Here is a 26,853-nt window from a genome sequence, read left to right as displayed (position 1 = left end):
AAGACCGTTTGTCAGTGTACAGTCAGTGTACAGGGTCTTTAAAATCTCAACATCAGAAGTGTGCTTGAGACCAAAAGGAAATTAACTTGCTAAAAAGTTGACAGCCAGGGAAACTGACCTCAACATCAACATCATCATCATCATCATCATCACAATACGACCCGATACATCCTGTATACATGGGTTATTATTTTGATATACTCTACAGGCTTGTTTGTTATCCATAAAACCATTTTGTACTCAATCCTAAAGTGAACTTCATAGGATCCATCTGAAATGTTTTGCTAGTTGTGTTCTCCACCCTCGAAATTCTCATTTGCAAGTCATATTAAAGGAAAGGTGGTTTTAGGAGTGTTGCTTCAGAGTCTCCACTGTGCATGTCAGCCCTGATGCTGCTCCTTCACCTAAGAGCAAGCTGACTCGGACACCATGATCAGGAAACGCTTTGTTCTCAATGAGCCTGAAATCAAAGATTATATGGTCAAAGGAGAAAGATTCACAAAATGGAAAGAAGTGAGTACGGTCATTTTTTTTTCTAAAAGTTGGAAGTTTAGTTCATTCTTGTTTCAAATAATGCTGGTGTTTTTAGTATCTTTGAGTTCATCAGGCTAAGTTAGAGTTATGTGTTGCTGACTTCAAGATGCACTTTGTTCGACAGTGTCCGTTTTGTTTTGCGTTCACACATAGAGGAGATACCTGATGTCCAAACCTATATAAAATGACCTGCGAGTCATATTGTGTTTGATTATATACAGAAAATACACAACAATGGCTTCAGAAATATGTAGAAGAAAAAACTCTTCTTGATTGTATGTACAGATTAATATGTGTGTTCTTAATGAATTAACTGATTGATCTGCTGCTGCTGATGATGATGATGAAGTGCACATCGAACATCACTGAACTTTTTTTTAGTTGGAGCTTCTATCATTTCTTTGACGCAATAAATGTATCTTTAACATACAGTAGGAAGGAACATCAGTTAGTATATTAATAGGATAGTATTGGTTGTAGTATATTGTTTTTTACTCCATTTGTGTTATCGGTTTCAAATTTCAGGATTCGTCACGCACTGTGCCTGTCACCATGAAGATGGATCCAAAAGGATTCTTCCTTTACTGGATAAACTCAAGCAAGGTAAAGCTGTGAATCTTTAACAAGCTCCAGTCCTGAAGCAGCAGAGTGTACAAGAGTTTAGAGATTTCCTTCCTTAAACATACATGATTTGACTCAACCCTTATCTATCATAATGCGTTAAAGCTGGTATATTACTATCATGACAAGCAATGTTTAAGTATTTCTAGATATTTGCTGTATTCAGCTGCTTCTTTCTGTATTCAAATTCCTAAGTTTTTAATATGTAGAATATAAATGGTCAGATTGACAATTTGGCACGATTTAGAGATGGACACAACTGTCACTTTCTTTCTTTCTTTCTTTCTTTCTTTCTTTCTTTCTTTCTTTCTTTCTTTCTTTCTTTCTTTCTTTCTTTCTTGTTGCCTCAGCACATTGTAAAAGTGCTGACTGTATCGTTTCCATGCGACTGCGACACAATTACATTAAAATATGTTTACACCTGACAAGCTCTTTATCTGCACCATACCAGGAATACAGACGTTCAAATAAATACTAGCGTCTGGTCTCAGAGCATTGAGACACAATCCTGAAACACAGCAGAACTGATCATTGTCATGTTCAGTTAATCCTGAAATGTTGTCATATTAATACATTTGTTTGATCAGTGTTCATATTATCTTTTCAGTAACACAGACAGAATCTTTCCAAAATTTCCATGTGTTATGTTCTGTAATGTTTATTGTCTTTTAATCTTTGGCTCTAATTCTACTTTCTTTATCTATATGCCCTTTCTTTTATTATAGGAAGTAGAAATTGTGGATATGGCGACCATAAGGGACACACGGATAGGGAAATATGCCAAACTCCCCAAAGTAAATGCCTTTTATTATTGCTTAAAAATGTTCTTTCATATGCTTGCAGCATTCTGTGATTACAAAACCCAAGAGCTTGTGTTTGAACTATTTGTATAAATTTGCACAAACTCAGAGAGAGGGAGAGAGAGAGATAGAGAGAGAGAAAGAGAGAGTGAGAAAGAGAGAGAGAGAGAGAGCGAGAGAGAGGGTGAGAGGGTGAGAGCGAGAGAGAGAGAGAGAGAGAGAGAGAGAGAGACTATTTGACTTTGACGTTTCAATATTTTGCCTACATGTTTGTCTGATTATCCGAGTCATGCGAATTGCTGTATAAAAAAGGGTTATGTGAAGACAGAGCTAGCACAGAGGAGCTGCTGTATTAAAGCAGTGTATATTTTGTCTAATCTAAATTGATTGGTGTTTACTGTGAAATGATTTAGTGATAGTGATGTGAAAGAGGAAAGAGCTGCATGTGTACATGTGTACAGAGCGCGCAAGAGCATTTTCTTATGTATACCCTTTCTCATGGGCACACACACACACACACACACACACACACACACACACACACACAATCAGACACATACGCAAACAGCTGGGATTGTCGTGTTGAAGATTTGCATTAAGCCAGATTTGCTTGGCTCGGCTCGGCTTGTATTCACAAATGTCCCTTGTATGAAAAGCAGTTGCAAGGGTGTTCAGAGTTTAAATGCTCTCAGCCATTGCATTAGGGATTTCAGGCCCTAAAGTGAAAGATAAACAGATGTAATTATGTAGTTATTTGTATATAAAGAGTTACGGGTTGGCCAGTCAGATAAATCCAATAAAACTATCCAATGAAAACTTAAAATGATCAGCTGGTCAGCTCTATTTTCTGTTAATGTGAAATCATTTTTACTTTTAATAACTTTTAATATTTAGCTAATGAGAAAATGTTACAAGAAGCACCCTGTTAATGCTTTAGACATCTCAATCTAATCTATCTAATCTAAATCTGCCATGCAATAGGCCAGGCCTATTGAAGAACATTTCGTTTTAACGACACAACATTTCTTTGCTCTTTCAACAGCATCAGAAAGTTCGAAACGCATTCAACATGGACTTCCCTGACAGTAATTACTTAGGCAAGACCATGACCATTGTAACCGGCCCTGACATGGTCAATCTCACTTACTACAACTTCTTTGCAGCCAAAGATAATGTAGTGCAGGTAAGAATGTCAGCTCATTACTGATTTTCACCATAAACATCTCAGGCATACTAATCTACATTTGTTAAATACGCAAATAAATTCATTAAAAACTGAAGTAATAACATTGTGAGTTTGTTCTCCCATTTTTATTTATTTATTTATTTATTTATTTATTTATTTATTTACTTTTACTGAGTTTGACTTCTAAACAAAAAATTCTATTGTAAAAAATAAAATAAAAAATTGTGTAGTGTACAGTAGCTTGCATGGATATTAAATAACAATTAAAATCAGCAACAATTATAGTAAAAATAAAGAAACAATATGCATATCCATGGAATCAGGATTAGATTAAATTATACTAGATTATAACTACAATAAAATGATTGTATTTCTCATGTTTTTATTTATTATTATTTTTGAATATAATTTGCTCCTTTTTCTGAAATATGAAATCATACTTTAAAATCACTATACTGTTCAAACAAATTGTCAGTTTATTAGCTTGTACCAGTGCCTCACTACATTTATACTAAACTAAATTATATTCACCTCCACTTGACAGTCATAAGCTGTGCCCTAAATTTATGAGCTCTATACAAAGCAGCTGTGGTTTCTGTCACTGGGCAAATGCACTTTATGAGTTTATGGCTCTAATATCCTGCTCGTTGGTGCAGATCCAGACTTCTGTCAATATGTGACCATTTGTGTTTGAAGCTACAATTCAGTCTAAGGCACTTAAAATGGCCAGCAATGGATGGAACTCCTATTACTCACGTACAGCTCAGGTATCCTGCGCCCTCTGCTGGACGAGACACTAAAATACACAATGATCAAATCCACATTAGAAAACATTTGTTTTCCACATGGTCCAAGTTTCCACATTCTATAAAATAATGTAGAACACGATGTTAATTTCAATCACAGTGATTTAACATGCAATACATGCAATGTAAAAGTAAGAAATAAAACAATTAAACAACGCCTGTCATTATATCCAGCTGTATTAATAGCTTTAATTATTAATATTAACAATATATTATTGGAATTAATACATAAAAATATTTATTTGTTTGGGGGAAATATTTTTTTTTATTTTCTGTGTATTTTCAGTTATTCTTAAAGAATATATGTTACAGACAAAAATATGGATCCACACTGACATTTCCTTCCAGATCTTTTCATCTCTTTTGGGAACACTATTTCTGGATAACATTATTACATCATTACAGTTATTCATTTTCTTATCAGAGTCTGCGTTTATCTGTGGTCACACCATAAATAACTAACATTAATTCTTTTTTTTCATCCCTCGTTCCTCAGAACTGGGCAAATGACATCCTGGCCATTGTCTACAACCCTCAAAGGGCCAACGTCTGCAGACAAATCTACCTGGATAAGTTGTAAGAAACCAAATAAAAAATAAAAAAAACATTATTTGATACTGCGTTTAAAAACATATGTCGTTTATGTGTCCCACAGGTGTAGTTCAATCATCACTGGGGTTAAATCCATGATAATAACAAATATTTAAAAATAAATGTTGAATTATTTGTCAGGGACCGTCAACTTGACTGCCGGCATACAGTAGGCCTAATATTCACACCTGAACGCAACAAGGAATAATAATCTTAGAGATTCTGTTTAATCTCTATTCTCTTCTGTTACAGGTATGTTCGCCTCACACTGCAAACCAACAAGGATGGCAAGATTCCTGTTAAATAGTAAGTTTTTTTTTAATGATAATAAGTAGCTTGTTCATGATAATAAATGACTGTTCCTTGGATCTAACCCTTACTTCTATGCCACAGTATCTATAAGATGTTTCCAGCTGATAAGAAAAGGGTTGAGAGTGCGCTATCAACTGCAAAGCTTCCTAAGGGAAAGGTGAGAGAACTCATCAAGTGAATTGTGTACGTGTATTGGTTTTTGCTTGGAATCACGTGGAATCACGTTATTATTGATTACGCTCCTAGATTTTTATTTATTTATTTGTTTGTTTGTTTATTTATTTATTTTACATTTTTGTTCTAAGGGGATTGCTGTATAATTTTTATTTTGTGATATTAGCTCATAAAAATAATTTACAAACATGGTAGTTACGCATTTACATAAGTAATCCATATACTTTTTTGGGATTATCAAAGAAGTGGATTATTTTTTTTCTATTACAATGAGTCCTGAGCTGTTTTATTATCGTATATATTTCAATGATGTGCCAAAAACTGCAGTTTATTGATGAACAACACTATGATTGGATGTGGGGGATGTGGTAGCCTAGTGGTTAAGGTGTTGGACTCCTGATCAGAAGGTCATGAGTTCAAGTCTCAGGTCCACTAAGCTACCACTGTTGGGCCCCTGAGCAAGGCCCTTAACCCTAAATTGCTCAGGTATATAAAATGTAAGTCACTCTGGATAAAGGCGTCTGCTGAATGTCTGCAATGTAAAGATGATTTTCAACCATTTATAGTGACAGTTAATGTGAATGAACTGTAACAATGGAAATGATAATATATTGAAATGAGTGCATTTATGTAAAGCTCTCATATGAATTCAAGCTGAAACTACAGCCTGAGCTGCTTTCAGGAAAAAAACACTTTCTGTTTCTGTAATTTTTGTTGTGTTTTTTTAGTTTGACTCCATCAAGCTTGATGTGTTCACTGAAGCTGCATTCAAAACTTTTCTGATGAACCTTTGTCCCAGACCAGAGATCTATGAAATCTTCAGCAGCTAGTAAGTCAACCTCTGCTGCTGTACTGTATGTACTATGTACTGTATAATACTGTAGTATATAATATTCTTTATTTCTAGTTTTTTTAAAAAGCATCTTAAATTTGGAGCCCAGTTTAGCATTAAATGACTAGAAAGTCACACTATTATCACCCTTGTGATTCCTGAATGAATAAATTGATTTACTTTTGCGCATGCTTTTAATAAACCCTTAATCATTATGCTTAGTTCTAACAAACCCTACATGACCAAGGAGGTCTTTAGCAAGTTCCTGTATGAGAAGCAGAGAGACTCAAGGCTTAATGAAGAGCTTTACCCGCCACTGAGACCTGATCAGGTGAAGGCCCTCATCGACAAGTACGAGCCCTCGTCCTCTAATTGTAACCGCAGTAAGTCAACACAATCATCCATAATAAGACTGAATGAAAAGATATGGAATGGTACAAATACGTCTGTGTCAAATACGTCTTCTAACAAGCTTAAAGAATGGATTGATCCTGGCCTTTTTCAGATCAGATTACACCAGAGGGTCTTCTCTTCTTCCTAATGGGGCCTGAGACAACACCTGTGATGATGGACAAAATTGCCCAGTGCCACGACATGACCCAGCCCATCCCTCACTACTACATCAAATCCTCCCACAACACCTATCTGACTGGTAACACAACTTCAGATGACTTAGAGAACCAATGATTCATATCCATCTATCAGACTAAACTTTAGGAATTATCTAGGAATTTGAATGTATTGTGTATGAAATTATTATCAAATAGAATGTATTTAATATTATTATCACGGTCATTCTTGTATTTATTTATTTATTTGTTTGTTTGTTTGTTTATTACTTTTAAAGACATCCAATAATTACATTGGATGTTACCAATAGTACATGCTAGCTAGATACATTTTGTTTGCAAATGCTACCTCAACATTCACTTATCAAGTTTATCAAACATTAGTGTTTACTTTTACTTGAGTAAGGTTTCTACACAATGCTCAGTTACTCTGCACTTATTTCCACACCAAAGATTGTAATTGCAAATATTTGTTTGGTTTTTGCTATTTCATAATGTTTTATATAACAATCTTTGTCTGTCTGATGTCTGTCTGTATGTCTCTCTCTCTCTCATTCTCTCTCTCTCTCTCTCTCTCTCTCTCTCTCTCTCTCTCTCTCTCTCTCTCTCTCTCTCTCTCTCTCTCTCTCTCTCTCTCTCTGTGTGTGTGTCCACAGCGGGTCAGTTCTCAGGCACCTCCTCTCCAGAGATGTATCGTCAGTGTCTGCTTGCTGGATGTCGTTGTTTGGAGCTGGATTGCTGGAAGGGCAAACCTCCAGATGAAGACCCTATCATTACTCACGGCTTTACCATGACCACTGAGATCCTTTTTAAAGTGAGGTTTCCGAAATCATAGCTGCTGCAATCATCACACTATATAAATTCGGAAATGTTTTCATCTATATACTTTACTGATTAACACAGTAATGTATATACTTAACAGAAATTAAAAAAAAAAATGCCTTAGCTTTTGGTTTAACTCAGATGTGAGCTTGATCTAACAGCTAAACACACTTTAGTTTATTTAACATATACTTTAATTAACACAATGAATAATTATTCAATCTTTTCTCTGTGGTAGGATGTGATTGAGGCTATTGCAGAGAGTGCATTCAAAACATCAAAATATCCAGTCATTCTCTCCTTTGAGAACCACGTGGATACGTAAGACACCGTTTCTGCACCATGACTTCATTCTCTACATTTCACATATTGGTGCTGCTGCTGTTGGTAGAATATGTGTCTGAATTTCACTGATTTGTTTATTTAGAGTCAAACAGCAGGAGAAGATGGCTAACTACTGTAGGACCATATTTGGAGATGCTCTACTCAGTGATCCCCTGGAGAAGTATCCGGTATGTGACTTCCACATGTTTAGGTCAAAGTTTAAATCCAGTTATAAAAGTATGCATTGCTTCCTGTTTAGAAGTTTATTGCGATCTGATTCATAACGGCTGTAATGATTTGCATTGGGTGTCGCTTACAGTTAAAGCCAGGCCATCAGATCCCGAGTCCTTCTGAGCTGATGGGAAAAATTCTGATCAAAAACAAAAAAGGTCCCTCAGGGCCGGCCAAACCTCCAACAAAGAAAACACAAGAAGAAAGTCCTGCTGAGAACGGAGGTGAGAATTTTAGACTGTTTCATATAAGCAGTCAGGTTGACTAAACAGTCCCTTAACAGTCATATGGTACTGGGACGTGTCTTCCAAAAGGAGAGCATCCTGAAAACCCTGAGAACCAGAATGCTGAACACGATGAACACCATGAACACCATGATGACCACCACGATGACCACCACGATGAACACCATGAGGATGAGGAACAAGATGAGGAAAAGATGAAGAACTCTGATGAAGTAATGAAATTTTTATGATTCTGACAATCGCTTTCTATCCTTTTTTTTTTTTTTTTTTTTTGCAATTTTAGGATAAAATGTGCTCTGGATCTCCAGTCACTTTAAAAGTTTCAGTAACAGTTTATGAAAGAGTAGCATTCATACATAATACATAATACCTGAGTCAGTTGACAGATTTTTGTTGACATAAGGTGGCCATAATAGAATATTAAATGCAAATGAAGCACTTTATACACAACAGAAGCTTAACAAAGAAATCCCAGAACTTACTGAAAGAGAAAAACCCAAGTAGATGAGAATGAGTGGGTTCATGTGATGTGCTACAGTATATTCTGGGAGGGCTGATGGGAGACATCCAGTCTTATCTGCAAAGGGCCAGTGTTGGAGTCTGATTCAACCTGATTCCATCTGTAAAATCAGTTGCTCTTTGCTTCCATAGACCTCTGCCATAGACCTCTGCCATAGGTGTTATAAAAATATAAAAAATTCTAAATATTAAAATAAAACTCACACAAGGCTCAAATGTACATGTTTTTTATTTATTGCATAGCTTTGTCCACACAATAAAACAATACTGTGTTAAGTAATTCTTACTATTAAGACCCAAGCTGTGAGGGCAGAACACAGACACCAGAGATAGCAAAAGTCACTTGCAGTAAAGAGATCAAAGTTAGTTGGACAAGCCTCATTGACCTTAACGGTGCCAGGAGGCAGCAGATCAGGCAGCACAGGAGGCAACGACGAGGTGAGACCCAGGATGTTGGCAAGGCGCAGTGGTGTCAGGCAGCCAGAGTTTTCCCACAGCCAGAGGTTTCCCATGCCGAGGAAGCCCCATCCTGCCAGCACAACAATGGGGTGCTGGTGACGGCGCTGTTCTTTCAGCACCTGTCCTGTAGTAGCGGGAGGAGTGGAACATTGTCACATAAAGGTGTTTATACAGGCCTCGCCATCATAGTCTTTACACTGTAATTATTAAAATATTTCTTCATGTAACCGTAACAGAAGGTTTTCCTCTAGCTCTACATACAAAATGTCAACAAATTCTGTCACTTGACTCGGGTGTTGTGTGAAAATTGTCTTCCTGGTTAGAATAAACGTTTATAAATGTTTATGTAAATTTATTCCAGTTGTCATTAAGGGCTTATGAATATGGACCTACATCATATCATTTATAATGATGAACCCTAAATTGTGATTGTTGCTGCAATTCATTTGTAACATTCCACCATGTTCAGTTATTAATTGAAACAAAAAAGGATTTGAATATGTTTACTGTGTGCATCCATTTTGTTAGGGTACAGCTGGGCAGGAAGTAAAAGCTTTTGAGGCAATGTCTTCAATAGTCAACTATATTCAGCCACACAAGTTCGTCTCCTTTGAGCAGTCTCGGAGTGAGTCATGTGTAGCCTTTGTTTTTTTTTTTTTGTTAAATATTCATACATGCAGTATGCACCAATTTTACATATGTATTTCTATATTAGTGACTTGTTTAAGATTATTTGAGATTTCTGTGTTTGGTTGTATTCCTTTTATAGTTGTAATGTCAATTATCCAAACTTGTCATTTATAATGTTGTATGTTTTTTCCAAGCGCAGAAAAGAACAAGAGCTATGCCATCTCCTCTTTTGTGGAAACCAAAGGAGAGCAGATGATCGCCAAGAGTGCTGTGGAGTTTGTCGAGTATCCTTTGCATTTCATTTGCATTGAAATACTTTATAAATTTAATAACGCATATCTTTACTGACCGTGTTTTTTGGCCCTTAATTCGATGAAAAATGTCAAGCAACTAAGCCAAGATTTCAGAAAAAAAGGTGGACCTTCACAACTCCAACAATTTTTAAACAAGTACCACAATCATTTGTAGAAACTATTGTATAAAAATATACAAATCTTGAAACCACACTGCAAACACTGCATCATGAAGGATAGAGGCACAAATGAGCTTGCAGAGATAAATGAGCTTTAATTCAAAACGTTTAACTACTTGTGAAGGCGTTGGAGGTATCCTGTACTGTACCTAATATGTACATTCAATATTAAGAAGGTCTAATGGAAAGCCCATGTTAAACCCTAGTGTTGGACTGTTAGAACATAAATGATCAGCACTGCCCTGTGATGGGTTGGCACTCCGTCCAGGGTGTATCCTGCCTTGATGCCCAATGACGCCTGAGATAGGCACAGGCTCCCCGTGACCCGAGGTAGTGCGGATAAGCGGTAGAAGATGAATGAATGAATGAATGAATGAATGAATGAATGAATGATCAGCACTTTATAGAATGAGAAATGGGTGAGGATTTTTATCCAAAGAAAATGGTCCCAACTGTAAAGCATGGGGATGGCAGCATCAAGGTACTGGTGCCCTTCAAAAAGTTAAACCTTGGTCTTAACTGATGCAATGATCATAAGCATACCTGCAAAGTGTAACAAATGACTTAAAGACATCAAATGAAACTATAGTAGTGGCCATCATAAGGTCCTGACCTGAATCTCTAGATGCCCTAATTGATTAAAGACACAAAATGGATAGAAACATGAAATGTGTGAATAAATATGTCTGAATGTCTTTAGCTTAAGTGAATGCAAACTTTTATGTCAGTAAAAATGTCTGTGAATTAGTTTACTGTAAAATACCTTTACTGCATCCTTCAGATATAACAAGAGACAGATGAGTCGAATCTACCCCAAAGGAACACGAATGGACTCTTCTAACTACAACCCTCAGCCTTTCTGGAACGTAGGCTGTCAGATGGTGGCACTGAACTACCAGACCATGGGTAATGTCTTCTTGATATGATCAGTGTAATAAATAATGTAAATTATATTTAATAGGTCTTAACTTACAAAGACAGTTTACAGTTAAACTGTGACTAGTCAAGCCTTAAATATGCATTCACATAAATATAAAAGTGTAAGGAGATGTTTGTTTAACGTTTACGGGTGGCAGAGTTTTGTAACAGTCACTACATTATCTGTTATAGAAGTCTTCAATACAGAGGAGTTTATAATTGCCAGTAACATGACAACCGTGCAGGAATTAGGGAGAATTATCAAGAAGCTCTGAAGGTGGCTAGGAATCCCACTAACTTAATGATCCGTGAGACTCTAAATAAGGTTGGTCAGATACAGTGTCCACTTTTATCAGTGAGGAAAGAGGTCAATGTCGCATAATAATGTACAAAGACTCTGTGGATGATCACATTAGAAAAGCCAGTCTCACAACATTAGCAAAGCAGTGGCTGTATCATTTACATAAGCAGAATGCATACTGACAATCTTCACCATCAATAGAAATTAGACCTACTCATTTCCAACAGTAGGGAAAAGAAGACTAAATGAGGAGAGTGCAGGAAAACCTGCAGGAAAAAGAATGAAGATCAAGAGAAGTGAAGCTTCAAACCGCACAGACTCTAGACAAAATTGGACCTCCCAAACAGAAATTTAAATAATTCGGTCTGGCCCGTATGGGCAGAATTATGGGTACTGGAACAGTTACTCATCTTATTTCTGTTGTGTTCAGTTTATGACACACTTCTAACTACATGTTCAAGTCAGTAAGCTTTGCTGGGAGATCCTGGCAGGGTCTTAAGTTGCGTCACCCAAGGAAGATACTGGCGTAGGCATGATAAAATGTCACTCGTCACACTAAAGCACAAAAGATGCAAGAATCATCCCTGTGAGACAAACGGTAACTGTCAAAATTGTGAGCAAGGAGAAAAAAACATCCACCAACCATAAAATGTGCAAAGAACAACCTACTACAAATGACTCACTCATGGGACATGTCAGTGGACCTGGGGAAAAGGCTGTCCAAACAACTCAGAGGCCAGACATGTTCATATGATCAAAACAGGCTAAGTAAATCCTCTTTTGTCTGACATTCCAATGCGAGGAGGTTACTCCTGAAAACTGAACAAGTTTTTATAAAAGATAAAGCAACAAGGACTGAGATCTGCAGCACAAATGCAGCAGAAATGATACACTCACTCACTCATTTTCTACCGCTTATCCGAACTACCTCGGGTCACAGGGAGCCTGTGCCTATCTCAGGAGTCATTGGGCATCAAGGCAGGATACACCCTGGACGGAGTGCCAACCCATCACAGGGCACACACACACACACACACACACTCTCGTTCACTCACGCAATCACACACTACGGACAATTTTCCAGAGATGCCAATCAACCTACCATGCATGTCTTTGGACCGGGGGAGGAAACCGGAGTACCTGGAGGAAACCCCCGAGGCACGGGGAGAACATGCAAACTCCACACACAAGGAATCGAACCCCAACCCTGGAGGTGTGAGGCGAACGTGCTAACCACTAAGCCACCATGCCCCCGTGGAAATGATACAGAATAGCGTTTATTCTTACAGATAATGTTCATTATAAGCTCTACCTTCACTACACTGGATGGCAGCACTAAACATAGTCATGTACAGAGCAGAAAATGTCTGGCTTAAAGCAAGCTTACTTAATATTCCAAAAATTGATGCTAAGATATGTGTTAATACACATTTTAATATAATCAATCCAGTCTCCCTATCCAATCCATTCTCACTATACAGAATTCATAGCACATCCATAGCGTTTTTTATGCATTTGGAAGCAGTTCCTTTTCAAATAGGGTAGAAACTGGAGGAAGGAAATAATCTGGATGCAAGAAGTGACGAAGAGGGTGACGAGGGTGACCTCACCTAAAGACATGTCCTGGCAAAGACATCAGTCAGTGATATGCATGACTAAAAGTGAATCCCCAGATGTACTTAATTATTAAAACAATCTGGCTTATTTAAAAAAGAGGTGAGGGGAGGATATTCCTTTTTATAAGCACTATTATGTAAGTGATAACTGGAAATTTCTTTATTCAAATAATAATTGGAGTAAATGAATACATTGTGTGTCAGGTCAGAAGTTGACTCTGGGCATATGAAGCACTGTATGAGTCGCTAAAATAGATAAATATTTGGATTTGTTAATCAGTTTTGTATGGTATCATGTCATACTGTCTGAAAATGTCCACAAGATGACAGTATTCTCATAAAGACCTGATTTATCAAGCGGTGTGTAAATGTTTTCATAGACCAAGTGCATATACTGTAACAATTACAGTGATTTTCTTCATAATTGTGGTTGCTGCCATTTCTTACTTTGGTTAAAAAAAATCTTTTTTTAATTTAAGAAATTGGTTTGTAAAATTAGGGGGCACGGTGGCTTAGTGGTTAGCGCGTTCGCCTCACACCTCCAGGGTTGGGGGTTCGATTCCCGCCTCCGCCTTGTGTGTGTGGAGTTTGCATGTTCTCCCCGTGCCTCGGGGGTTTCCTCCGGTTTCCTCCCCCGGTCCAAAGACATGAATGGTAGGTTGATTGGCATCTCTGGAAAATTGTCCGTAGTGAGTGAATGAGTGTGTGTGTGTGCCCTGCGATGGGTTGGCACTCCGTCCAGGGTGTATCCTGCCTTGATGCCCGATGACGCCTGAGGTAGTTCGGATAAGCGGTAGAAAATGAGTGAGAGTGAGTGAGTGAGGGTTTGTAAATTTTGTAAGTTCAGTTGAAATAAATAAATAATTTAAATGAAGGTTCGCTTCAATACGTCTAACTCCTTAGATGTAATTTGCATAAACTCAGTAACTCTTGTACGATATGAAGGTTTTTCCTTTCTGGATTACGAGCTGCATTTTCAAGGTTAACACATTTTGTGTGCAAATTCTCCTGCAAATAATAACCAGTTTAATAACTGAGGCCCAATGACACAGTTAAATGGACTTATAAGCCTAACTGGATATGCTTTGATATGTAGATTTCCCCATGCAACTGAACATGGCGCTGTTCGAGTATAACGGAAGGACTGGGTACCTCTTAAAGAATGACGTGATGCGGAGGAACGACAAGACGTTTGACCCCTTTACTGACAAGATTGACACCAACGTGCCCAACACGCTCTCTATCAAGGTAAGCCAGCTCAGTTTAAAGAACGTATCCAGCAGTCTGTGAGGGTCTAATCTGTAAAAAATGTACATAGATAGTTCCTGGTTCTGTGTTCTGATGTAAATGTCTAACTGAGCAAGACACTAGTGAACAGTGTTCATTAATTAAGTGTGAGCTTGAGTGTTGTACATTGATGTGCTACATTTCTGTGTAATATATAATTAATGTGTATAGTATGTTGACTTGTCATTGGATAAATGCAGTGACTATTGATGAGTCCATGTTACCGTGTCTTCACATATAAAAATATCCAAATTCTCTATTGTGTCTTGATTTTTTTAATAGGTTTTTGATGCACATTGTGATCTCCACTCTATCCCATTACCTATGTGTTTACAGATCTACTCAGGCCAGTTTCTATCTGATAAGAATGTGAAAACAGCAGTGGAGGTGGAGATCATTGGTTTGCCCGGAGACCCCAAACGCAAATTCCGCACCAAAAACACCGCCACACCAAATGCCATCAACCCTGTATGGAATGAAGAGCCCTTTGTGTTTGAGAAGGTCTGTAGATATATTTTAAATGTCCTACATGCAGTCATTTAATTATATATGATACTTCACTATGTAATTTTATGATAACTTATGCTAAAACATCAAAAATGACTTTTTCACAAAATCCCAGAACATTAATTTGCATGTTTGAGTTTTTTGTTCTTGATTTTATGATCCGTGTCTATTTGCAAACAGATTCTTCTGACAGAACTGGCTTCGGTCCGGATAGTGGCTTATGAGGAAGGAGGGAAATTCATTGGGCATAGAATTATTCCCATAGATGCCATCCAATCAGGTAAGCGAAAGGAGGTTAGAGTCCCATGTTTAACACCTGTGGATTTACAAATTCCTTCTGCTCTGCTATAATATACTGTACATGTATACTGTAAAATGATGTGCATGTGTGTGTCTCCAGGATTCCATCATATTTGTCTGCGTAGTGAGAGTAACATGCCTCTGATGCTTCCTTCCCTCTTTGTCTACATTGAGGTGAAGGATTACATCCCTGCTGCTTTTGCTGGTAATGCGCAGAATTAAAAAATGAAATTATTCTCGAATTATTATTACTCTAATAATAATTATATGGAGTTTTGACCAGTGTGGTAACTCTATCTGCATGTTTGGGTTCTCAGATTTCACAGATGCTCTCTTCAATCCAGTAAAGACTACCAAACCTGCAAAACAGGAGGTAAGTTTTCGATGCTGCACACAGTTACACACAAAACTGACATTTAGCTTTGAAGAACACACAAAATGTTTCATGTATATTTTATGTAATGCCTCAGAATGTTTTATAAAATGGTTAAAAAAAATGGTTAGGAAACGGTTGACTAAATGTTCTTGTTGTTGGAGTCATTTATCTAAATAGTATTTAATCTGCTTATAGAGCGCTAACTTTGTAAGCAAATATGAGATGGCTGGTGCTGCAGCTGTTCCTGCTGCAGGTAAGAAATATACTGTACACCAATATGTTTTATCAATCAGTTCAGCTTCTTAATTCATCTGTAGACTATAAATAGAATGTTTGTATATTCATGTATAGGCTTTCACTTTTTATAATTATAGACCTTTTTTCTGTAAAAAAATATATTAACAGTGCCTGAGGGTAATGAGGCCGCAGCAGAGGGCGATGATAAACCTACAGAAACACCTGAGTCTGCTGAAGGTGAAAATCCACCAGCAGATCAAGAGCCAAAAGCTTCTGAAACTGAGGCACCTGTGACATCAGAAGAGGCTCCTCCATCCGAAGCACCTCCACCTACAGAAGAGCCTCCACCTGCTGAAGAGGCTCCTCCTGCTGAGGCACCTCCACCTTCAGAAGAGGCTCCTCCCACCGAGGCACCTCCACCTTCAGAAGAGGCTCCTCCCACCGAGGCACCTCAACCTGCAGAAGAGGCTCCACCCACCGAGGCACCTCCACCTGCAGAAGAGGCTCCACCCACCGAGGCGCCTGCACCCACAGAAGAGGCTCCATCCACTGAGGACCCTCCACCTTCAGAAGAGACTCCCCAAGAAGCTCCTGCTCCATCTGAAACCCCTGAGGCCGAGAAGCCTGCTGATGAAAATGGTGAGCCCACTGCAAATGTGGAGCCAGAACCACAAGTTAATGCAGCTCCAGACTCTAACCCAGCTTCCAGTGCGGAGCAGGATGCTCCTGTAGTTGACTCTGCAGCACCTGCGGAGGTTGCTGCTGCTGGTCAAAGTGCAGAAACCTCCAAGGCAGCAGATGCTGCTGGTGCAGCACCTGAGGGTTCAGGGCTCTGTGGAGCTCTGGGTAGGCTGTGTAAGATGTAAGCCAGAGCATAATGAGTTCTATTTCAATGGTAATGGCTTAACATTGCACACACCAGTAGATGTCTAAAACAAAACACACTATACATGTATATTTTCTGTTAAATATATGTATAAAAAATGATTTAAAAGAAAGTTGTACTTTACTGCATGCTTGAACTTGTAATGTTTGAAATTACCTAAAAACAATTAAAAATCCCACTGTCTCACTCACCGTCTTTGTCTCTCTGCTGTCTCTCACACAAAAACATTCACACCCACAACCTCACTCACAATCATGCACACACACAGAGCTGGCCTCTGTGACCTGCGATGAACTGCAGCAGCACAAGAACTACCTGAAGGTCACCAAGAAGCAGGAGAAAGAGCTGAAAGAGCTGGAAAAGAAGTTCCAGAAGAAGGGCGAGGAGCTAACTCAGAAATACAGTGATCTCTGCAAATCCCTCAAGAAGAAGACCTCGCAGAAGAAGAATGAGTAAACAGAGACCTACCACTGCTTTTATTTATTCAGTCATGTTGAGAATATCTATTTCTTTGAATTGGCAATCTTCAGGGCGTAGATATTTCTCTGTGTCTTTGTGTCATGCTGTTGTGATGTGCTGTGCTGTGAGTTTGGTTTCTTTGTGAAAACGTTCTTTGTCTGAATCCTTGTTTAACCCCTTAAATGTCATTGATGACAAATTAGACTCAGGCATACATTTCTCACCTTTGGAACACACCTATTAGCTATAACGTAGTCAGTGAACAGGTCTTAGTAGTTACTGAATAGTACACTTTACGTAAGCAAGAAAAATCTGTGAGTTTAAGGGGTTAAATCAACTGCATGACTAAATTACTTGATAATCATGCCTAGAGTAAACCCAATACACACAATACATGTATGTATGTATATCATAATATAAAAAAGAATTGTCAGGCATACAACCAAGGATGGACTACACTGAATGTAGAGTAACTGAAACCCAATTTAACTGATCACCCGGACTTCTGTTTATAAAGCAGGCATCTACTACTAGGCATGGTTTAATCCATTCATTCACTATTTTTTGACTATTATCAATAAATATAAGAGATAAAGCTGGTCAATGCATCTGATCACTTGTTGGCCTGTAAGTCTGTTTTCTTCAGCATTATCTTTATTGAAATACCAATTGAAATGGCTTGGTTCCAGAGGAGATTGTGCTGATTGACTCATTTCTTTGCTGTTCAGAGCCGGAGCCGAGGGGCCAAATGCAGAGCAAATCAATGAGTTGAAAACGAAGCTGCGGACGGAGCTCCGATCATTGTGGGTGGAGAAATACGACCAGGTGAAGAAGAAGAAAGAGCAGCATGCCTCTGAGGTACCAATCATATCTTAATTCCATACAGAGCCTCTAGGTAGTGTTAGACACAGATACTTTATTCTAATATTGGTTAATAATAAATGTAAGGTCATGTGGGTCTAGATAGCATTATTCGATCGATTTAGTGAGTCTGTGTACAGTGTAGCATCTTCTGGCATGTTCTGCTGTTGTAGCTCATCCACTTCAAGGTTTGATGTCTTTTCTGACATGCTTTTCTGAGCTTTTCTGCGTGAGGGAATGAGTGTGTGTGTGTGTTCCCTGCGATGGGTTGGCACTCTGTCCAGGGTGTATCCTGCCTTGATGCCCGATGACACCTGAGATAGGCACAGGCCTAGAGGTAGTTCGGATAAGCGGTAGAAAATGAGTGAGTGAGTGAGTGAGTAGTAGAATGCAGCTGGATGGGAAACATTCACAGAGAGTCTAGGCAATAATGTGAATATAGGCAAATATACATCCTGAATACTGCGCTGAAGTTATTATGATAAAGATACCTTCAAGCAACAATGAATTACATGATTTTTGTCCCCACCATGCCTTGAGGCAGATCATTGTCCTCCTGCCAGTGCAATTCACAAGGCTGTTTTTTTATTATTAGACTTCAGGCTAGTGTTTTATATCACTAAATTAAATCACACATAATAATTTATTTTTTAATATTACAAATCTGACTAATTGAAATCAATGGAAAAGTCTGATATAAATCACACAGATCTTCTATACTGTATATATATACAGTGTCCAGTGATGTGCTTTAAGACTTTGTAATAAAAATGTAATCAATAAGAATAAAAATATATGAAGAAAAGAAATTAAATAAAATACAATTTAAGTATATAGAAAAATTAATATATATGAATTGAAATCAGTAGTTGAAAAAAAAAAAAAAAATATATATATATATATATATATATATATATATATATGTATATATATATATATATATATATATATATATATATATATATATATATATATATATATATATATACAGTACTGTGCAAAAGTTTCAGGCAGGTGTAAAAAAAATGCTCTAAACAAAGAATGCTTTCAGAAATATAAATAATGAGTGTTTATTTCTGTCAATTTACAAAATACAAAGTGAGCAAACAAAAGAAAAATCTAAATCAAATCAATATTTGGTGTTACTACGTTTTGCCTTCAAAGCAGCATGAAGTGATGGCACGGCCCCCACAGAGCCCTGATCTCAACATCATCAAGTGTGTCTGGGATTACATGAAGAGACAGAAGGATGTGAGAAAGCCTACATCCACAGAAGATCCGTGGTTAGTTCTCCAAGATGTTTGGAACAACCTACCAGCCGAGTTCCTCCAAAAACTGTGTGCAAGTGTACCTAGAAGAATTGCTGCTGTTTTGAAGGCAAAGGGTGGTTTTTGTCAAATATTGATTTGATTTAGATTTCTCTTTTGTTCATTCACTGCCTTTTGTTGACTTATGAAAATAAATGTCTAACACTTCCATTTTTGAAAGCATTCTTTGTTTACAGCATTTATATATATATATATATATATATATATATATATATATATATATATATATATATATATATATATATATATATATATATATCATTTAAGTGGAATATAATTTTAAAATTTTAAAGTAGATAGAATTGACTCAAGAATTTGTATTGCTAAATGTTTAGTAATTTAAAGATGTTAGATTTTGTAATTGATCCAAACAGGATCAAGATCACAGCAATTTCAATGTAAATGTATATATGATTCATTTTTTTCTTAAATCACTTACTTATTGTTTGTGATACAAAGACGTTACACGTCAAATTCAGTAACTCAAAGCTCATTTCTAGGTCTGTCTTTGTGTCTGTCTGAGATCTGAGAATCTCATTAGTATTATATCTAAAAATGATTAGTTGAATGTTTGTAAAATAAACAATGAATTTTGTCAAATTAGAATTATCTTTGTCAAACTTGCTCATTTGGTTTTGTAATGATGTTATGTTGGTGTCAGCGGTGGCTTAGTGGTTAGCACGTTCGCATCACACCTCCAGGGTTGGGGGTTCGATTCCCGCCTCCGCCTTGTGTGTGTGGAGTTTGCATGTTCTCCCCGTTCCTCCGAGGTCTCCTCCGGGTACTCCGGTTTCCTCCCCCGGTCCAAAGACATGCATGGTAGGTTGATTGGCATCTCTGGAAAATTGTCCATAGTGTGTGATTGCGTGTGTGTGCCCTGCGATGGGATGGCACTCCGTCCAGGGTGTATCCTGCCTTGATGCCCAATGACTCCTGAGATAGGCACAGGCTCCCCGTGACCCGGGGTAGTTCGGATAAACGGTAGAAAATGAATGAATGAATGTTGGTGTCAGAGTACAAGAAGCAAGTTTCTGAAGCAGAATATAAAATACACATATACTCTGAGCTTCCCAGTGTATCAGCATTATTGCAGAAGTTTTGGTCAATGTGGACAATCTGGAAAATTGCCATCATGTGGATATTACTGATGCATCACCAGTATCCCAAAGTGGCATGCTGGATTATTATGTCTGTTCTCTCGATTCATTGGCACCATTCCAAGATCACATGTCCTCATTAATCTGCTGTAAGTGCAGGTCTTTCTGAGGATGTCCCCTTTAATTAGATGATCTGCATGGATCAGAGAAGTCAGCAAGGCTTCACATCTGGTTTCACACCAGTACTGCTCCTTTTACCTCATCAACCTACATGCCCACAGCAGAAAAACAGCTGCTAAGCATTTCTCTGTGCTCTATTATTCAAAAAATCTGATGTTATCATAAAGTGAAGTAGACATGTACAGTATGTGTACTACTTGCTTAGGTACTGAGCCATTTTTATTACAAACTCTGACATGAATACATGACCCGAGTAGATTTTCAAAAATTGTTGAAACACACATTTACTATCGAAGCTGTAAGGACGTAACGGGGTAATTAATATATGGCAGAGTGACAGTGGCCAGATGGGAAAGCTGGTGGGTGTCTTGTGGGTGTACAGTAAGTGTAACTTCCTGTGTTCTTTCTGTGTTCTGTGTTAAAGTGTTTGACCAAGCTGCTGGAGATGGCTACAGAGAGACACGCCAATGAACTGAAGGCACTGAACAGGTTTGTATAAGTGTGTGCGTGTGTGTCTGTGTGTGTGTGTGTGTTTGTGTGTGTGTGTGTGTTTGTGTGTGTGTATGTGTGTGTGTGTGTGTGTGTGAATACCCTTGACCTTTTACAACAGAGAAAAACACACAAATGAGTGATGAGTCACCTTGTGTTGCAAGCTATCTAGCTTTCTCATTCTGCTAATGGATTGGAGTGCATTGTGTGTGTGTGTGTGTGTGTGTGTGTGTGTGTGTGTGTGTGTGCGCGCATGTGTGTGTTTATTATTACCCTTTGTGCTGGATGTGTTTTGATTATGATGCTATTCTCTGTGATTTTATGTACCCATACAATCTATATTGTATCTTCAGTGGCTTTCAGAATTTTTATCTAAGTTCTGTTGTGATCAAGAGAATCAAGTGTCTGTTGTGTAAAGTGAACTTTTTTCTTTGGCTCTTGTGGTTTAGTTGTGTGAAAGAACATGCTTACAAATGCTGAATCGTGTTAGTAGCCAAACTGAAATGTGTGTGCCTTTGTGTATGAGAGAGAGAGAGAGAGAGAGAGAGAGAGAGAGAGAGAGAGAGAGAGAGGTTAAATTAGATTCCAGGGGATACAGCTCTGTATCAGTGTCATACTGTTTTCTCTTTTCAGTGACAGTAAAGGAGGGAAGAAAAAGGAAGCAAAGGGCTCAGGTTCCGAGAAAAGCAGGTGAGGAATCACATTGTACAGCAAACATGTATACACAAACACACACACACACACACACACACAAAACGCTATTATCATCTTGGTGTCTAATAGCAACCTGCTTTTGAGCTCCTTGCCAATATTTGCTATGAGTAATATTCAGCATGTAACATCATCAATTAGTTTAACTAAAGCAATCTAAATCTTAACTTTAACAGCTGTTACAAAATTTTATTTTGATTTAGGATTATAATATACAGATAATTAGTCTAATGCTTAATTCATTATGATTCAGAATTCTCAAAATTCAGTCTAGCACTAATCATCATGAATGTGGTATATATGCCAGGACTACACCATATGTCCAAACACCTTACTATGGCATCCACCATGGTAACTTATAACTTATAACTAATAGTCCAAACAATGTTGAAGGATGACAGTGCCCTTGTGCACAAAGTAAGCTACAATGGTGAGCTCCAAAGACCAAGGTTGAAGTAGAAATCCTGTATGAAGCCGAGACCTCAACCTCAGGCCATCTCACCCAACATTAGTGTCTGACCTCACAAATGCCCACTTGGCCTCTTGTCAACAACCATGCTGCAAAATCTAGTGGAAAGCATTTACTGAGAAGTGGAGGCTATTACTGTATGAGAGCAAATGGGAACCACAGTTTTAATGGGATGTTCAGATGAGCTCATACTGGTGTGATGGTCAGGTGTCCATAATCATTATGCTGTTCTTATTTTAAACAATAAGAATTTATTTTTTCCTCCTGATTTTTTTTTATCTTGATAAATTATCCACTTGGAAAAGCTGTACGTGTGATTTAAACACCTTTGTTAGCTCCTGCTCTTATCAGTCACTGAGTCACTCAATGGTTTGATTATGTGTTTGATTGTGCAGCATGTAACACCCTGCTAATGTGTTACAGCTTGAAGAAGAGCAAGAGTAAGGAACAGCTTGACGATAATGACGAAGCACAGGTAATTAATGTTGTCAGTGCAGTGTGAAATAATTAGTGATTGATGGAGGACAGATAAGAATGAGAGGTCATCCATGAAAGAAAATGACAGAGAGGAGAGAAAGCGTTCAAGAAAATGTGTCCAAACCAGTAACCATGGCTACTGTAGCGAGATTGTAGACAAAAAGAGCGATTTGCTCTTACACACACATACACACACACACACACACACACACACACACACACACTGAAATCAGGGCACCCTGACTAAAGAGCAGTTTGCTGTGAGCATGTGGGATCTGACTAATTCTCTTTCACATACTTGCTCATCAAAATTCATTCAGTGGTTTTGCAGCACCAAATCATTCTGGAAATACGGAGTGTCACAGCAAAGTTAGGAACTTCAACCATTTATTTATCTGCAGTTAGATTCTGTGTTTAGCTTTGTGGTAGTTTTGTAACAATACCTGCTGTCAGTTTATTTTAATTTATTTGCTTTTTTAAATCAAATATTTGAAAGGACATTTGACATTTTCTCCACAAGGCACTAAGCAAAATAGTCACCTGCATGAGAGGCTGTTTAGGTCATAACACATACTTTGTGTGTGTGTGTGTTTGTGTGTGTGTGTGTGTGTGTGTGAGTGAGAGAGAGAGAGAGAGGGGGGGAGAGAGAGAGTAGTGTTGTATGTGTGCTAGGTTATTACAGAATGTGCGTGAGAAAGTATGTGTTATGGCCTAAACAACCTCTCATACACCTAGGTGTATGTGCTCTCTCTCTCTCTCTCTCTCTCTCTCTCTCTCTCTCTCTCTCTCTCTCTCTCTCTCTCTCTCTCGCTCTCTCTCTCCCTCGATCAGAAAGTCTTGATTAATCATATGTAACAACATAAAAGTTTTATTCTCCAGCATCAGTGTACTGAAACAGTCAGAGGTAAAGATATAACATTAAAAAGGACAAAAGTGTTTTCATGTGATGACACGACAAGTTCTATTGTGTATGTATTTTTAAGCATTGAGTTTCCAGGTTGTCCATCTGTGCATCCATGTGTGCATCTGTTCAAGATTCCCTGTTAGCGGTGAATGTTTGTAGGATTTATATCATTTTTGGTCAAGGTCATAGCAAGGTCAAATGTCTGCCACAGTTGCTGTTTGTTGTAAATTTTAAAAGACATAAAGTTAGTAACAAGAAAGACCAGACATCTTGGTGGTAGATGCATCCTAGACTTTAGGCAACAGAATCAGAAGAAAATATTAATTTATAGCTGTTTTCTGTATTTATTTAAGTGATAAGAGGAATAACATGTACAGTATCACAGATGTTACAGAACGTTAAATGTTCTTACAAAAAAGATTTTAAAATTATATATGTTCGTTACATATACAGTAATAGCATTATTGGCAAATTGCTGTGAGATAAGAATGAAACTCTTCCACATGGCTGTTGATTATTTTCCTTCAATAGCACACCCAGTCTTGTGTTTTCCTTTGTGTAATGTTGGGAAAGTACTAAAATTTAAAATGGAACATACTTACACTATTATATACTTACAAATGCAGGCATGGATGTTGAGAGAATGTATGTGCATGCATTTAGTTACATAAATGTAAGTGTGAGGAATATGTGCACAGTGTGAGTCTTGTACATCATGACTGGGCCTTCTGTCTTTAGCCTGCATCTAGCGATGGAAATTCATCACAGGAGCAGGAGCAGAAACTCAAGAAGAAACAGGCTGAAACTCTGGCTGACATCAGAGTCTTGAACAGTCAGGTAATGTTCATGTCCATCTCCTACCAACCTCCTTTAACAGAAAGGCTCAAGAACGGAGAGACGGTAAATTAGACGATGTATACTGTAGGTGTAAGTGAATGCATTTAAAAGCTGTGTAATGATTGATAGCAAGGATCCACATGCTGACTAACACAGACGTAATGACAATCACGGCAGAATAATCCAAAATGTGACAAAGGTTCAGGGTCAAAAAACATGCACAAAGTTCAGTAATCTAAAGAAGACAGTAAAAAAAAAAGGCAAAATAAGAATGCAAAACAGGCAAACAGGGTCATAGACAGAAATCATGATGGTTATAGAGAAAGTAAAGACTTGGCAAACAGTCCAGAATCCAAAAGTGAACCGGAAGTGTACCGCTGGAAAGAGCGCAAAGTTCTTTAATATAATCTGGAATTCTATTAATTGTAATAATTAATATTCTAATAAATCTGGAAGTTAATTGAATAATTCTAAATATATCAGATCTGAGCCAGGAATAGCGTAGCTTTGTCTCTTCTTCACTGTACAGTTCCATGTGTGATATTTCATAGTGTTTAAGTTTTCATTATTATTTTAGTAGAAAATAGGAAACACAGAAAAATATCTTCTGAGCCACGTTTCTCAATGCTAGTATATTTTGTGGATACTTATGTAAGAGTATAAATTTGTTACTGCTTTGGCTAGCATCATCCACATCCAATAGAATACAATTCAAATGTTATAAGACCTTTAGGAAGCTGGAAGAATACGTTTCTCTTTCCTCTTCAGAGTCTTTACATATATATGAATCCACCTCACCATGATTTTTAGCCACTTCATTAGATGATACAAGTTTGGCACTATGTGCTATATAATATCTAGCTATAAAATCTGTAAAAAAAAAAACTCTTACCAAATGAAAATACCTTGAATATAGTCCGAATTGTTTTGTATTTCCTATTACAACAAATTAGTTTACAATTAGTTTACAACCAAATTATACGATTAAACCTCTTTTTAGGCATTTGTACTAATTTCCACATTTCTATCTAGAAAGAGCAAAATGTTCTTATATATATTTAACATGCCAAAATAAGAAATATTAATTATTTAAATTTTGTTTTTGCAATAAACAAGGAAATGTCTATAATGCTTAGATCTGAATATACAGTTTAAATGAGTATTATAATAATATAATATTTTCAATTCCGCACACCTTCAGCTGAACCAGCAGGCTGTATCAGAGCATGCTAAGAAGATGTGGTCTCTACCAGGTGATCTTAAGGAAGCAGTTAATGCCTGTGTGGGTGGTCACTTCCCTGAGCATGCAGATAAGACTGAAGACAGCAAGCCTGAGCAGGATGGCCAATACGGCCAAGTTTACCGGGGCTGATGACTATTCAACTTCCTTAGTTCTCATTAGCACTTCTGCAGGTGTAGCTGAAAGTTGTAAGGGCTTGACAATGCTCATGCTCATCAATCCACATGCATGAAGTGGGTGCAACGTGCCAGATTTTCTCCTTTGACATTTGTAGTAAAGCCACTAGCACCATGGTTTAAAGATACGTAAGAGTGAAAGACAATCACCTGCAGAACTGTGATGTCACAGCAATGTGTTAGTTGTGTTTTAGGATGTATTGAATAGTTATGACAAAGGAAATTGCTTTACCGTCTTCATTTAGCAGACCTTAATAATCAATGTAATAAACTTAATTAAATATCTCTCTTAGGCTTAAATAATATCAGAATGTAATGCTGTTATTTAATAATATTTCTCTTTAATAATATTGAAAATTTAATAAATGTCAGATTTATGACAGGGTTGCTATGTATGTCATCTTTTCATATTATAAGTTGACAGTGATGTGACAACGTTTTAAGGTTAGTAAAGTTCTGAGAGAAGGCCAAATGCAGTCGAATGATGAAAAACATTCTCGGAAACCACAGATTAATAGTGTGATTATTAAGACTCCACAAATTTCACTCAACAAATGGCACCAACCCATATGAGTAACAGACTATGAGGGAAAAGTCTGTGTTTCTGCATTGCATTTACTGAATGCAGTCACTGTGTTAGTTCATCACAGTGAACGTGCTTTTTGAAAACACTTCCCACCTACACACTCATCGTTCTGTCTCTGTCATTCAACCACTCAATTAGCAAGCCACTTTAATGAAACTATGTCATACATAATACATACTAGCTTGAATAATATAAGCCCTAAGGCTGACTAGGTCTATCTATCTATCTATCTATCTATCTATCTATCTATCTATCTATCTATCTATCTATCTATTTACATTTACATTTACAGCATTTGGCAGACGCCCTTATCCAGAGCGACTTACATAAGTGCTTAAATCTCTAACATTGAATACATTAATCCTGGCTCACTAGGTTACATACTTAAGATACCATGAGTTTAAAACATTTGTTCAAAGTTACAATGAAATTGTAAGTGTCAAAGGTGTTTTTTTTTTTTTTTTTTTTTTTTTTAAAATGCGAA

General features: G+C 37.5%; 1 protein-coding gene across 1 annotated transcript; it reads left to right on the top strand.

Annotated features, from left to right (window-relative positions):
* plcb2 (phospholipase C, beta 2) lies at positions 1 to 26,063 on the top strand. Its single transcript, XM_060879097.1, has 32 exons — positions 1 to 513; positions 1,060 to 1,137; positions 1,881 to 1,949; positions 2,998 to 3,138; positions 4,444 to 4,523; positions 4,791 to 4,844; positions 4,932 to 5,007; positions 5,753 to 5,853; positions 6,079 to 6,239; positions 6,362 to 6,508; positions 7,082 to 7,239; positions 7,486 to 7,568; positions 7,675 to 7,759; positions 7,891 to 8,026; positions 8,117 to 8,259; positions 9,554 to 9,650; positions 9,855 to 9,939; positions 10,909 to 11,033; positions 14,059 to 14,210; positions 14,586 to 14,750; positions 14,937 to 15,036; positions 15,157 to 15,261; positions 15,374 to 15,429; positions 15,628 to 15,685; positions 15,838 to 16,308; positions 16,824 to 17,007; positions 17,743 to 17,872; positions 20,905 to 20,969; positions 21,603 to 21,659; positions 22,573 to 22,624; positions 24,269 to 24,367; positions 25,569 to 26,063. The coding sequence occupies exons 1-32, from the start codon at positions 430 to 432 to the stop codon at positions 25,737 to 25,739; spliced, it is 3,768 nt and encodes a 1,255-aa protein (XP_060735080.1). The 5' UTR covers positions 1 to 429; the 3' UTR covers positions 25,740 to 26,063.
* The last annotated feature ends 790 nt before the right edge of the window (positions 26,064 to 26,853 follow it).

The sequence above is a fragment of the Tachysurus vachellii genome, chromosome 10 (assembly GCF_030014155.1).
Source record: "Tachysurus vachellii isolate PV-2020 chromosome 10, HZAU_Pvac_v1, whole genome shotgun sequence".
NCBI lineage: Eukaryota > Metazoa > Chordata > Actinopteri > Siluriformes > Bagridae > Tachysurus > Tachysurus vachellii.
Note: the sequence above shows the minus strand (reverse complement) of the source record. Positions and strands in the feature narration are given on the sequence as shown.

Excerpts from the sequence above, each read along its gene's own strand:
- plcb2 (XM_060879097.1), top strand. The coding sequence starts at position 430 with ATGATCAGGAAACGCTTTGTTCTCAATGAGCCTGAAATCAAAGATTAT. Across the intron at positions 6,509-7,081 it reads CCACAACACCTATCTGACTG|CGGGTCAGTTCTCAGGCACC; the intron begins GTAACACAACTT and ends GTGTGTCCACAG. Across the intron at positions 8,027-8,116 it reads AAGTCCTGCTGAGAACGGAG|GAGAGCATCCTGAAAACCCT; the intron begins GTGAGAATTTTA and ends GTCTTCCAAAAG.